Source organism: Periplaneta americana, chromosome 4 (genome assembly GCF_040183065.1).
Source record: "Periplaneta americana isolate PAMFEO1 chromosome 4, P.americana_PAMFEO1_priV1, whole genome shotgun sequence".
Taxonomy (NCBI): Eukaryota; Metazoa; Arthropoda; class Insecta; order Blattodea; family Blattidae; genus Periplaneta; species Periplaneta americana.
This window is the reverse complement of record NC_091120.1, coordinates 21,586,541-21,599,245: the sequence shown is the minus strand read 5'-3', so window position 1 is coordinate 21,599,245 and position 12,705 is coordinate 21,586,541. Positions and strand designations below refer to the sequence as shown.

General features: G+C 38.4%; 1 protein-coding gene across 1 annotated transcript in view; it reads right to left on the bottom strand.

Annotated features, from left to right (window-relative positions):
• Positions 1-4,057: 4,057 nt before the first annotated feature.
• LOC138698781 (protein glass-like) overlaps positions 4,058-12,705 on the bottom strand; it is a 60,627-nt gene continuing 51,979 nt past the window's right edge. The window contains exons 5-7 of the mRNA XM_069825005.1: positions 8,941-9,146; positions 7,034-7,144; positions 4,058-6,925 (exon numbers count right to left, since the gene is read on the bottom strand). Of these exons, the coding sequence (XP_069681106.1) occupies positions 6,098-6,925; positions 7,034-7,144; positions 8,941-9,146 (1,145 nt within the window). The 3' untranslated portion in view covers positions 4,058-6,097. The remainder of the gene's footprint in view (positions 6,926-7,033; positions 7,145-8,940; positions 9,147-12,705) is intronic.

The following is a 12,705-nucleotide window of genomic DNA, read 5'->3' as shown; positions in this document are numbered from 1 at the left end:
GATTTTTATATACGTACTATTTCAGCAATAACTTTCAATAGCAAACAAATTAAGCCGCCAAGAATGGATATGGTTCATTTGTTTTTTCACGAGGGCTTCACGAGAATTTACGATCATACCCGAATGATTTAAAAGCTCTTTTTTTTTTTTTTTTTTTTTTTTCATCAGTAGAGTGATAGGTCTTTACGGTATTTTACAGTAGTAATTTGTTTTTAAAATTCCAATTTTTTCATATTGTATTGTACACTTGAGCAGTGTTGCCACGACCTATTCACGAAAATCAGGAGAAAACTATCGAAAAAACAGGAGATTACAGTAGATTAATTAAACATGAATTTTCTCTTCGTATTATAATATTAATTACAAAACAGTGCATACTGTAAGAAAGATGATACTGTTGTATTACTATATAGCACATCCCTAACCAATGAAATGGGACAATTTTCTTAAATATTACTACTGTCATCTTTACTCAGGGTATGTAAATAAGTCATGAAATTTTGTTTTTACACAGTAATGTCTCATTGACAATGTTTCGCATTAAAATGTATTAATCAGGAGTTTTTCGTATATTGACAAACGATTTTCGATAGAACGAGATTTATTTTAAAGATGACATTAAAGACAGTACTGCATTATAACAGACGAAAAATTATCCCTTTGCATAACTACCTTTTAAACTGTTCATAATTTTCCCACTCATTTATAATTTAGGGAAGGAGTATTTACTTTTCTTTCTTGCTGGGACATTTGCACTCATTTTAAAAGATCACTGTGTACGATATGTAATACAAAAATACCATTACCTACATTTTACTCTCTCACTGTTTCACGTGTTCTTGCTCCTTTAAGTATCATTGTGGCGACGCGTTATGAGAAGGGAGACACAACGAGCTACAAGAATATTCTTACTTCTAGCTCGTTGGGGAGACAAATGAAAAAAAAAATGTTTGACTTGTGTATAAGATGTAAAAGTAATACATGGTGACATAATATAATAATATGTAATAAATTGTAAATCCGGGCATAGAACCAGATGCCAAAAACGAAGGAGAAATTCGGACTTTTGACAAAAAAAGAAGTAGAGCAGTGGATTCAATGGAAAAACAGTAAATCTCCTGCTTAAGGGGAGGTTGTAAGCCCTATCCTCGCCGTGTTAAATTTAGCAACTTCAGGTAGGTACACTTATCTCAGAAACTATTCGATCTACATCTATGAAAATTTGCACACCTGTAGTTGTGATCTTCCTTAACCTACCGACTTTTTCTTAATTTATTAGTTCAGATAAAAACCAAAAAATGTTAATTTTGATCCAAATCAGCTTACAACCTCCCCTTAATCAGTAGGTATGGCAACACTGCACTTGAGCTGTAGGGCTCTCCCATATTTCAGGATACAATATTTTTAAAATTAATGTTTTATCGTATCGTATCGTATTCTACGGTTAAGCGCTAGGACACAACATGATTTTACGATACTAAATGTTAATTTTTGTCTATGAAATGTCATCAAAAACCCCCAATTTACCACATTGCGTTGGCCTCGTAATGTGTTTCCTTGGTGGAAATATAACATTACGTCATCGTCGCTATCATTGTTTCGACATCAGTTGGTTATTATGTAATTTATAGCACATACCCGAATTATATTATATTATATTTATATTATGTTGCTTGTTGTTTAGTCAACTGTCCGAAAGAGCCTTGAACCTCACAAATGACACCAATAAGGCATCAATTATGAGGCAAATAAGCCAGGAGATAATGGGATAGAGTATCCATTTCCGTTATATTATATTAAATTAAAATTATGGGTAAATCATAAATGACCTAATGCAGGTTTACATAGCTCTACAGTGACTGTGTGATCTAGACCGTCAGCCTGTCACGTAGGAGGTCAGGGATTCGAGTTCCAGTAAGGCCTGAGATTTTGTGACGCTTGTAACAAACAAAGTCTTACTTGGAGTTTTTCTCGGGGTTCTCTCGTTTATAGGCATTAACTCCATTCCGTTCTAATCTTCGTAACATTTCTCCAATCACTGGTTGAAGGAGTGCCCAGAGTATTGACCTAGGCTAGGGACATATAGGATGCCTGCATGGGACTTCGAGTCTTATATAGCCTAGCACTGGCGATTAGTAGTCCACATATGATTACCGTAGAGCTATGGGTTCACCCTCCCCTTTCAGGATAGCGATAACAATGATTCTGTAATGTAAGCAAGTTTTCTGGATCATTAAGTAATCGATGGCAAACGCAGCGGCTCAACTCTTATGTACCCATAGTAAGAGAATACGGTAGCTTATATGAAGGGATTCAGTTCAAAAGGCTGACCTACTTTCTATAAATCAGGACTGTGTCATGGTTCTTATTGATACTGCAGTATTGATATGTGCTATATGCAAAAGTGACTAATTTTGATATTCAACTGCTTTTTTTCATTTTAACATTACTCTACAGACTAGTACTGGGTGTTCATTTCGAAGTGTGTCATGACGTCACTGTTGTGAGTCAACGATTTGAAGCGAGTTTCAGCTTTTATGTCAGAGAAGTTGCCTATTAATCAAGGCGTTCAATCTGAACTTGAGAACGTGTACGGTATAACTTGAACGTCGTAGCAACAGATGGCGGTCTGTACGGTCTGTGTGCTACCATAACCTCTTTCGAACTGTGTTTTGCGCGGGCAAGTCGTACGTAGGGTATTTGTTATCATCGGTTGCATACGGCAACATTCCACAACACAAATCAAATGCTCCGTGTCCATGTTGACCGTCGAAGTTAATGTCAACAAATACGTAACTAATCGTCTTAACCCTCTCCACATATCCCGACAGTAAGAAAAAAACTCACCTCAGTACGTGTTTCCAAACAGTTCACATTCCTGCCACTACCGGCGTTACGGTACGTATCGGTAAGTACTCTTCTGAATGAATGCCGTACTTGCCACGTAACTTCTCTGACACATAGATAATACGCCTCTGCGGAAATGCAGGAAGATTGAATTCTCTAGGCTCATCGACTAGCCACATGACGACATACAGCGAGCCATGACACACTTTGAACTGAACACGCAGTATAAATCAGGACTGTGTCATGGTTCTCATTGATACTGCAGTATTGATATGTGCTATATACAAAAGTGACTATATTCAACTGCTTTTTTCATTTTAACATTACTCTACAGACAACGACTAGTATATGGTTAGCTCAAGTGATTTCTTCTTTTATGTTTAGGCCTACTCCGAAACATGAGGATAGCTGTATAGAAAGACGTAAAATGGTTGTAAAACCGTTTCAATTTCTAGAGTTTGGAAGTTACTCAAGTCAGGATAAGAGAACGTCGCTTTCTTCAATTAGCGTACAATTAATACGGCAACTGTATGGAAGGTTCGCTCCAAGATAAGGAGTATCTCTACTTAGAAAAGGAAAGTAGCTCTATACCCATTTATTAGACGAAGACGAAAACCTATATATTTCTCGGCTTTGTACAAATTACGCAGGATATGTTATTAACCAATCTGAATCTTTGTGTTAGTGAGATTACGATTCGTTTATTTTTCATCACTTCATAAATTATGTAGAAGTTATGGACTAGCTTCTTACGCATTATTTCTCATATTGTAAAGTATGTATAGGTTAACAACTGGGAAAACTCCGTTATGGGAGGTTACTAAATCTTATCGCTGCGCTGGAGGCGGAGTCGGAGTGTTCCTCCATTAATCTGAACCATTGTCGGTCGCTACTGATTGACAAATCATCTGATGCATCACTGCTGTCAGTTAAACATTATTTTAACGAAATTATTCTGTCAGTTTCACTGTCTATTACATTAGCACTAGAAAAATATTGTTCTTTGTTATTTTTAACATGCTCAACACATTTCTTGCGCTTGTCTTTTCCTTATTCTGCGAAAAGGTGGCGACACAATCGTTCCTTTACGTTACGTGGGGACCCAATTTCTGTTATAAAAATCCAATTAAAAAGACTGGAGACAACTGGCTAAACATTTTAGTCTGTCCCTTTAAGTAAACGAAACCAATCAAAACAATAAATGCTGCGAGCAGTCAGACATAAACTTGACAAGTGATGATATCTTGTTGACTCATTCTATTAACATGGGTTTTTTTTCAGCATAAAGTAAAATCTATTTAGACGATTTCATACACTGCAACTACCCACTTATCTGTTTAAGAAAAAAAAATTAATCGCTGATGAGTTTTCTACTTCAGAAACATACAGGGACATCATTTTATTTTTACTTCAATTTTTATTGTACCTGAGCTTTTGAATGTTCTTCACTCCCACCCCTTCTACTAATGAAGTTCAACCATCCTCCACACATCCAAGACCGCATATACAGTCATAGTAGCCTTACTGTCATAGTAAACAGTACGTTCCAAAAATATGTTCGCTTTTCCAGTGACGAAAGAGCTTTCAATATTGAATCATTTTCCATTTGCCTACGTGCATCCCGGTTTCCCCCACCTGCTTCTATTCGCTTCTCTGTAAATGCTAGTGGCTGGGCTGTCTTAGCTCTTTTCTGGGAATATTAATTTCTGTTAGGAATTGGACGTCTACGTAATATTATACCCATACAATTGTTTAAAATAACAAATAAAAGGCCTCGTTAAGTAATTAACTGTCACGTGATTTCCCCCCTGTCTACGACGCTGCGACGTAACCACTTGGACGGACAGTAGATAGCATGTGTGAGTAATTTTATCTTTTCGGATCGGGCAGAAGTGAAGATTGAATTTACAGTACGTAAGGTCTCTTTTATAGAGTAGGTACAGAATTATTTCAACATGATTTACTGATACGAAGTACGAACCTGGTAATTGGAATTACGTACAATAGTCTATAGTACGATAATATGCACATTAGAACTGAAGCCTGTATCGAATTAAAAAAAATGTGCTTAAATATCCGTATTATGATTATTTTTCACTTTAACTTCATTCTCTATATTGTACGCTAATGTGTTATAGACAGTATAATATACACTGCATAATGAATACGTCCGCATGGAAAGCTCACTTCGTGAGTAAAAACACTCATTGTTAATATTGTACTGCATTTTGATTAAACAAAAACCTAATGAAAATTATCAAATTCAAAATCGCGATATTTCCTAGTTTACGTAAATGGATGAACTACTTTTCTTCCCTCCTATACCTAGTAAAGTGATTTGCTTGTATATTACGCCAGTATCATCGAACTCCAGTCGTGGAAGGAGGTAGCAAACGGCGTTTCCGGTTCTTAATCGTTGATCCAAAGGTATAGTCAGGTTAATATTAGAAATGTTAGTAAAAATAAAATGATGTCCCTGTATTTTTCCACATTGCAGTAGTATAAAACAAACCTCAATTAAGAAATCTTACATTTGTTATATTGCGGTGACTCAAACATCTTAAAAACCGTCGACCTGGTTGACAAGTTGGTATAGCGTGTGCTTATATGCGACACGCTCATGTCAGTAGATTTACCGGCATGTAAAAGAACTCCTGCGGGACAAAATTCCGGCACATCCGGCGACGCTGATATAACCTCTGCAGTTGCGAGCGTCGTTAAATAAAACATAACATTTAACATTTCTTAAAAACCTGCAGACAATACTCTTCAACATGCTTTTTTCCTTAGGCCTATTAGAACCTGACTACTACTTTTTGAGCTATTATTAAGTATAAAAAATGCGAAAATATTCTGCTTCATTGAAAGCCTACATAAGTAACACCTTCTCCCGTTATTGGCTGACAATAAAGGAAGGAGGAGGTGAATAGTATATTATGCCACTCTTAAGATTGACGCATACGCAGACCAACGGAGTTTTCTAAGTTGTTCCCCTATAGCTGCTTTTACTCTAGTGTATAAGAAACATTGCACGTTAAAAATACAATATCTTAAATATATTTTACACTTGCGAGATTAGTAATATAAAATCTTGTCATCTTTCCTTCCACTATTGGTCACATCCAAACTGAACAACCGTATCGAGATTGAGCTGAGACGTGATGTTGGGCCTGGGCTGGCCGGCTTGTGCTCACCAGCAGGGGTTGACGCGGTGGTACAGCAGCTGCCACTGCCTGCCCGATCCGCACTGTCAGGCGGGCAGTGCGTTGCTCGTGCCTCCGTGCACACGCATGTGCCTGTTCAAGTTCCCCGACTGCGAGAAACGCAGCAAACACAGTTTGCATTGGTACGGCTTCTCCCCGCTGTGGATTCTCAGATGTTTGGTGAGCGTCGAAGAGTCCGAGAAAGCCTTCTTACACAGCCTGCACCGATACGGCCGTTCGCCGGAATGCGTACGCATGTGCGTAGTGACGGAGGACGACTGCGAGAAGCGTCTGTCACATATGGGGCAGCGAAAGGGCTTCTCTCCCGAGTGGGTGCGCACATGCGCGGTGAGGTTCGCGGCCTGGCTGAAGGATTTGTTGCAGTCCCCGCACCTGTACGGTTTTTCCCCAGAGTGCGTTCTTAGATGCGTCTTTAGCGTGCTGGGCCGCGCGTAAGTCTTGCCACATATTCGACACAGATTTGGACGCTGGGTTTCGTCGCCGTTGACAGTCGTGATTGCCGCGGCTGCAGCTGCCGCAGCTGCGGCGGCCATTTTGTTCTGATGGTACACGTTTCCGTTGCCCATCTTGTTCTGGTAGCTGTTGCCATTTCTTCTCGCAGTTCCGTTATTTCGCGCAGACACTGGAGCCACTCCCGTTGTTGTCGCGACTGGCGCAAAACTCGTCACTTTGCTTATGACGGGTTTGAATGACGAGTTTGCTGTAATTAGAGGTGGCTCTGCGGGGACTGTCGGAGGACGGAAGTCTGCTGTGAAGGAGTACGTGGCGCCGCCGGCGTAGGTCTGCGGACTCAGCAAGCTCTGTGTCTGGGAGTACACTGGCGACGGATTCGGGGGAGCTGACGACCACTGCATCTGAAAACATTGAAAAGTTATGCCACCGGGAGTACACTGGCGACGGTTTTAAGGGAGCTGACAACCACTGCATCTGAAAACATTGAAAAGTTATGCCACCGGGAGTACACTGGCGACGGATTCGGGGGAGCTGACGACCACTGCATCTGAAAACATTGAAAAGTTATGCCACCGGGAGTACACTGGCGACGGATTCGGGGGAGCTGACGACCACTGCATCTGAAAACATTGAAAAGTTATGCCACCGGGAGTACACTGGCGACGGATTCGGGGGAGCTGACGACCACTGCATCTGAAAACATTGAAAAGTTATGCCACCGGGAGTACACTGGCAACGGATTCGAGGGAGCTGACGACCACTGCATCGGAAAACATTGAAAAGTTATGCCACCGGGAGAACACTGGCGACGAATTCGGGGGAGCTGACGACCACTGCATCTGAAAACATTGAAAAGTTATGCCACCGGGAGTACACTGGCGACGGATTCGGGGGAGCTGACGACCACTGCATCTGAAAACATTGAAAAGTTATGCCACCAGGAGTATACTGGCGACGGATTCGGGGGAGCTGACGACCACTGCATCTGAAAACATTGAAAAGTTATGCCACCGGGAGTACACTGGCGACGGATTCGTAGGAGCTGACGACCACTGCATCTGAAAACATTGAAAAGTTATGCCACCGGGAGTACACTGGCGACGAATTCGGGGGAGCTGACGACCACTGCATCTGAAAACATTGAAAAGTTATGCCACCGGGAGTACACTGGCGACGGATTCGGGGGAGCTGACGACCACTGCATCTGAAAACATTGAAAAGTTATGCCACCGGGAGTACACTGGCGACGGATTCGGGGGAGCTGACGACCACATTTAATATCAAGTTAAGAACTCAGGAGCAGTGCATTTTACGGAGTAACCATTCCTATTGGCAGCTAATTCATTTAATGAGGCAATAGGTTAATACTTGTGATCATTATTAAGAATACGTGCCGTTTACACGCTCATCAATAGGGACCGGACTTTTAGGTTTTTAAAAAGACTATTTTAGATTTTTGGAATAGGCTAGGTGAAATAGGTTTTTTTTTAGGTTTTATGTCCAACCTGTGAAAGGGGTCGAGAAACTGCCCGATCGATAAAAATGTACCGGTATCTTTACAGTTATTTTTAAGAAATATCTATTTATTAAGGCAACATTTTTTAGTAGGTGATTTTACGACGCTTTATCAACAGCTTAGGTTATTTAGCGTCTGAATGAGATGAAGGTGATAATGCCAGTGAAATGAGTTCGGGGTCCAACACCGAAAGTTACCCAGCATTTGCTCATATCGGGTTGAGGGAAAACCCCGGAAAAACATCAACCAGGTAATTTGCCCCGACCGGGAATCGAACCCGGGCCACCTGGTTTCGCGGCCAGACGCGCTAACCGTTACTCCACATTAAGGCAACATGGACCATGAAACTGACCTTTTCAAGAACCAAACTATTTATCAAACTTCATAAGATTCGAAATTTTTGTTCCTTCCTCTTTAACATTATATGTAATCTGAATAAATTATTGTAACAATTAACATTTTATCTAATATAATTTGCCTTGATATAACTAGATAAAGTTCAATTTTCAGTAGATAAAAGGTAGGCCTACAGTACACACAAGTTTTGAATTCAATTTTTTCAAATTTGATCAAGAATTATTTTAAAAAGTAACAAACGAACAAACAAAAGACATTATTTACCAGTACTCTTTCTGATTGCAATATATGACCAAGCACTTTTCAAGATTCTCGACTGAGAAGTTTTTTCTATTGTATCTCAAAATACATTTGAAGGACGAAATGGTTCTTTTGACAGCACATGACACCATAGGTGCAAATTTCATCGCTGCCCTGCAGCAGGTACCCACGGTAACTGACAATTGAAGCTTTCCGCCTGGAGAATGGAGCACACATTTTTCATTTTTTCAAACCCTGGATTCCTCTGCAATACTTTCTTCAGTTTTAATGTGACGGCTTCACCCATGGTCCTGGTACTTGTTTCTGTACATGCGAGTCAGTGACACCAATTGGATCTTTCAATTGTAGCGACGAAGACTCCAAGACACTGAAATGTGCCTTGAGGAAAGCAAGGGAGCCATAGATGTTGCCACTGCTAAGTACAGATTTTGCCTTATTGATTGAGGCAACCTGCTCCATGTCGATAATGTTCTTCCCTCTCTCTCTGTCTAAATGTATTAATATTTTTCTCGAAATAAAAAAAAAATCAATATATAACACAGTAAATACAAGATAACGCGTATTTTTAGGTATTTTTAGGTACTAAAGTCCAATTCAGGTTTTTTTAGGTTCAATAGAATTCACATATACGACTCCTACGATCATGATTCGGAAAAGTATTGAAGAAATTAGGAGTTCACAAGCAAGGAAAAAAATAGATAAAACCTGCAAATCCGGTCCCTACTGATCAGCCATTCCATAAAATAAGGAATTTTAACCTGAAAAACAAGCTAAGGAAAAGCCTACGTATGAGTAAGCTTAGTCAAATTGAACCTCGTGATAATAATAATAATAATAATAATAATAATAATAATAATAATAATAGTAACAATAGTAATAATTATAATATTAATAGACTATTAATAATAATGATAATATTTTCAGGTTTCAGCACTTTAAAAAATTTCGTTTGATGTAGAAATTTAAATAGTTTATGTACTGTATCAATATCATATAATCATTTTTTCTACAATTATCACATGATTTCAACATTGTTCTGTACTATGGTGATGCAAAGAGATCAGCTGCCTTCATAGGTCCTAAAGTTTTTCATAAAAGGGGTTATTTACTATTTAAAAAGAGCTGTAAATAAATTTTGTTGGAATACGAAGAGGAAAATAAATTCAGAATGAAACTTTGCCTTTTTTGTCCCACCCGTAATGTCTCACCCGTAATGTCCCACCCGTAACACTGCCAGAAACTTTATTTAGTTGTTTTGCTAAGTGAATATAGGCCTATACTTTAAGGATATTGGAAAAATTATTTATCATTTTTTAAATGTCCATCTCTTCATTATTAAAATTCTGACAATAACAGAAGAACAGAAAATATTTTTTTGTTAATTCTATAGCATCTATTAGTGCTTTATGGTTGTTCTATATTGGAGTTAATTATCAACAATATGACGCTGAAACTTGTGTTCAGGTTACTGACTATCGAGTCGTGATGTATTTTTGATGATTGGCTAATTAATATTAACCCGGCACACTTACATTCATACAAATTCCCAAATTCTAGACACCCAGGCAATTTTCTTCTTCAAGAAAAATTCACCGAGAGCCGAGCTAGGGAATCGAACCCGGGACCTCCACATCTGGAAGCCCTATTGACCAACAGACCACGGAGGCAGTCTGAAGATGTTTGATTTAACATTTATCACAAAAATGATTTTCCAGTTTTTGTCCCACCCGCAACAAATCCTAAAAATATTATTTTAAATACGTTAATAAAATTTTAAAAGTTTAAACAACATCCATTATGTAGAGTAATAGAACTATGCTTCATTTGCAGAATTCAAACATGAAAGGTTTCATTGCGTTATTTAAAGTAGTATAGCAATTTGAAGTTAAAGAACTGAGTAAGAATGTTCCACCCAGTGGCGAGATCTCTTAAGGAGCACAGGAGCGGTGCACCACCTCTTCAAATAACACATGTTTTTAAAGTTATATGAATGAGTGCAATAGACTATGTGGGCGACATAATTCTTTATTATAATACTACGTAAAAATAACACTTCATGACTGTGTACTGGTCTTGTTGACGCCTGGGACTTATGTTTACCGCTCGACACTTGCGGCACACTGCTCCATTGGAGCATGCGCAGTAGTAGTGTTTCACTGGCAGGCTTTGGAGCATGGAAGGGAGGCAGTACAGTGTGCGTAGGAGGGGTTAGGAGCACTTTCAGATGTGTTCTCAAGCTGTCTGCAGTAGTTGTTGGCCCGTTCTATCATAAATATTGCAATGAATAGTGTCCAAAATCTTTTAAATATGTAATTTTCTGTAAGAACTTTACACGAAAAGATAAAAATAAAGAAGATGGGTAGACGTACACAGGAATTAAAATTATAAGTGACGAAGAACAGTAATAGAGAAGTGACAAGAAAATTCAACATTCGGACTTACGAAAAATGCAATATGCGGCTGCAATATAAAAGACGCTGTATTTTGTTTTCCTTGCCTATTGTTTGACGGCGAACATTCATTGACAAAAACAAGTACGTTTTATGAATTTTATTTATTTTTCTATTTGAATTGAGGACTGTGCGTAGTAACTAAATAATTTTGATTACCGTTCTGCAGAAACACGGTTCTTCAGTTGCACACATCAACAATAATGTTAAATTAGCAGTGTTGGATCAAACAAACATACAGACACAATTGGATTCAATTAGACTGTCGAGCTTCACAATGATAAAGTTACCAAGAACAGATATGAGCATGCGGTTTTGTGGAGCTTTTGAGTTGCCTTTAAGATGTCACGATGACGGAGACTCATATTTAAACGCTAGTATTTTTCTTGGCCTCAACAATTTCAGTTCTGAATTAGACGCACTCCTAAGGAACATTTGGAAAGAGCAACAGTGTTTAAGGACGCATCAAACACTATACAGAACGAAATCCTTCAAGCCATTTAGGATGTATGCCATGATGAGATTTCAAAGAAATAAAGAATGCTGCTGACTTTTTAGCAGTTAAGGCTGATGACACGACAGATGTATTGGATGCTTGTGAACGTGTGAACTTTGTTATAAAACGCAGTATAGTGAAAACAATATTATTTACGGTGTGCTGCAATAGAAATTGAACACTTTACTTGGCTATTACTGGACCTACAAAGGAAACTGATTAACTGCAATTTCTTGACTAACAAAACTATGTAAATCTATACCTATATAACATATGTTAATAGTTATGTCGTAGTTAGTATCTATAATAATAATAATAATAATAATAATAATAATAATAATAATAATAATAATAATAATAATAATAATAATAATAGGATGTAATAATATTATGATAATCATAATCATAATAAATATTTGTGCACCACCAGGATTATTTATCACCACACGCCACTGGTCCCACCCGTAGGTAATTATGGAATGGCTGTCACGCAAGATATATGCATCATATGAGGAGACAAAGAGGAAGGCAGAAAATAGGAAAGATCGGAGAATGCTAGGTTTGCAGTGAAAGACCTGCTCTTGGCCAGAACACTTTGAATGAATCAAAATCTTGCAACCATATTGGAACATAGGTATGGTTATTACTGTTTAAACTTTCAGTTTGATGTCTTATATTGTTTTGCTTTTAAAGTGCGTTATGTAGTGACACACTTATTGAATGTCATATATATATTTTTTTTCATATTTACTGAATTAAATGAAAAGAATTACTTGTTCTATAAATTTTTGCTTGGCAATTTTTTTTTTATTATTTTTAAGATTTTCCAGAAACATGAAATGTCAGTACTCTGAATTTGTTGTAGATATATCTGTCATAATTATGTTTGAACGATTTCCTCAGTAATTCAATTACAGTGGTGTGGAGCACAGAATGCGCATTGTGTTGTGGCTGACATGAGCGACGTGCAGTCCTGTTTTCTTTGCCGTCCTCTGCGCCGCGGGTCGATATCGGCAGCCCCTAGCCTACCTCGGATTTACATGCTCCTCCCCCGGGCAGTGCTTCAACATGGTTGTCATCGCAACACAAATAAAGATGGCT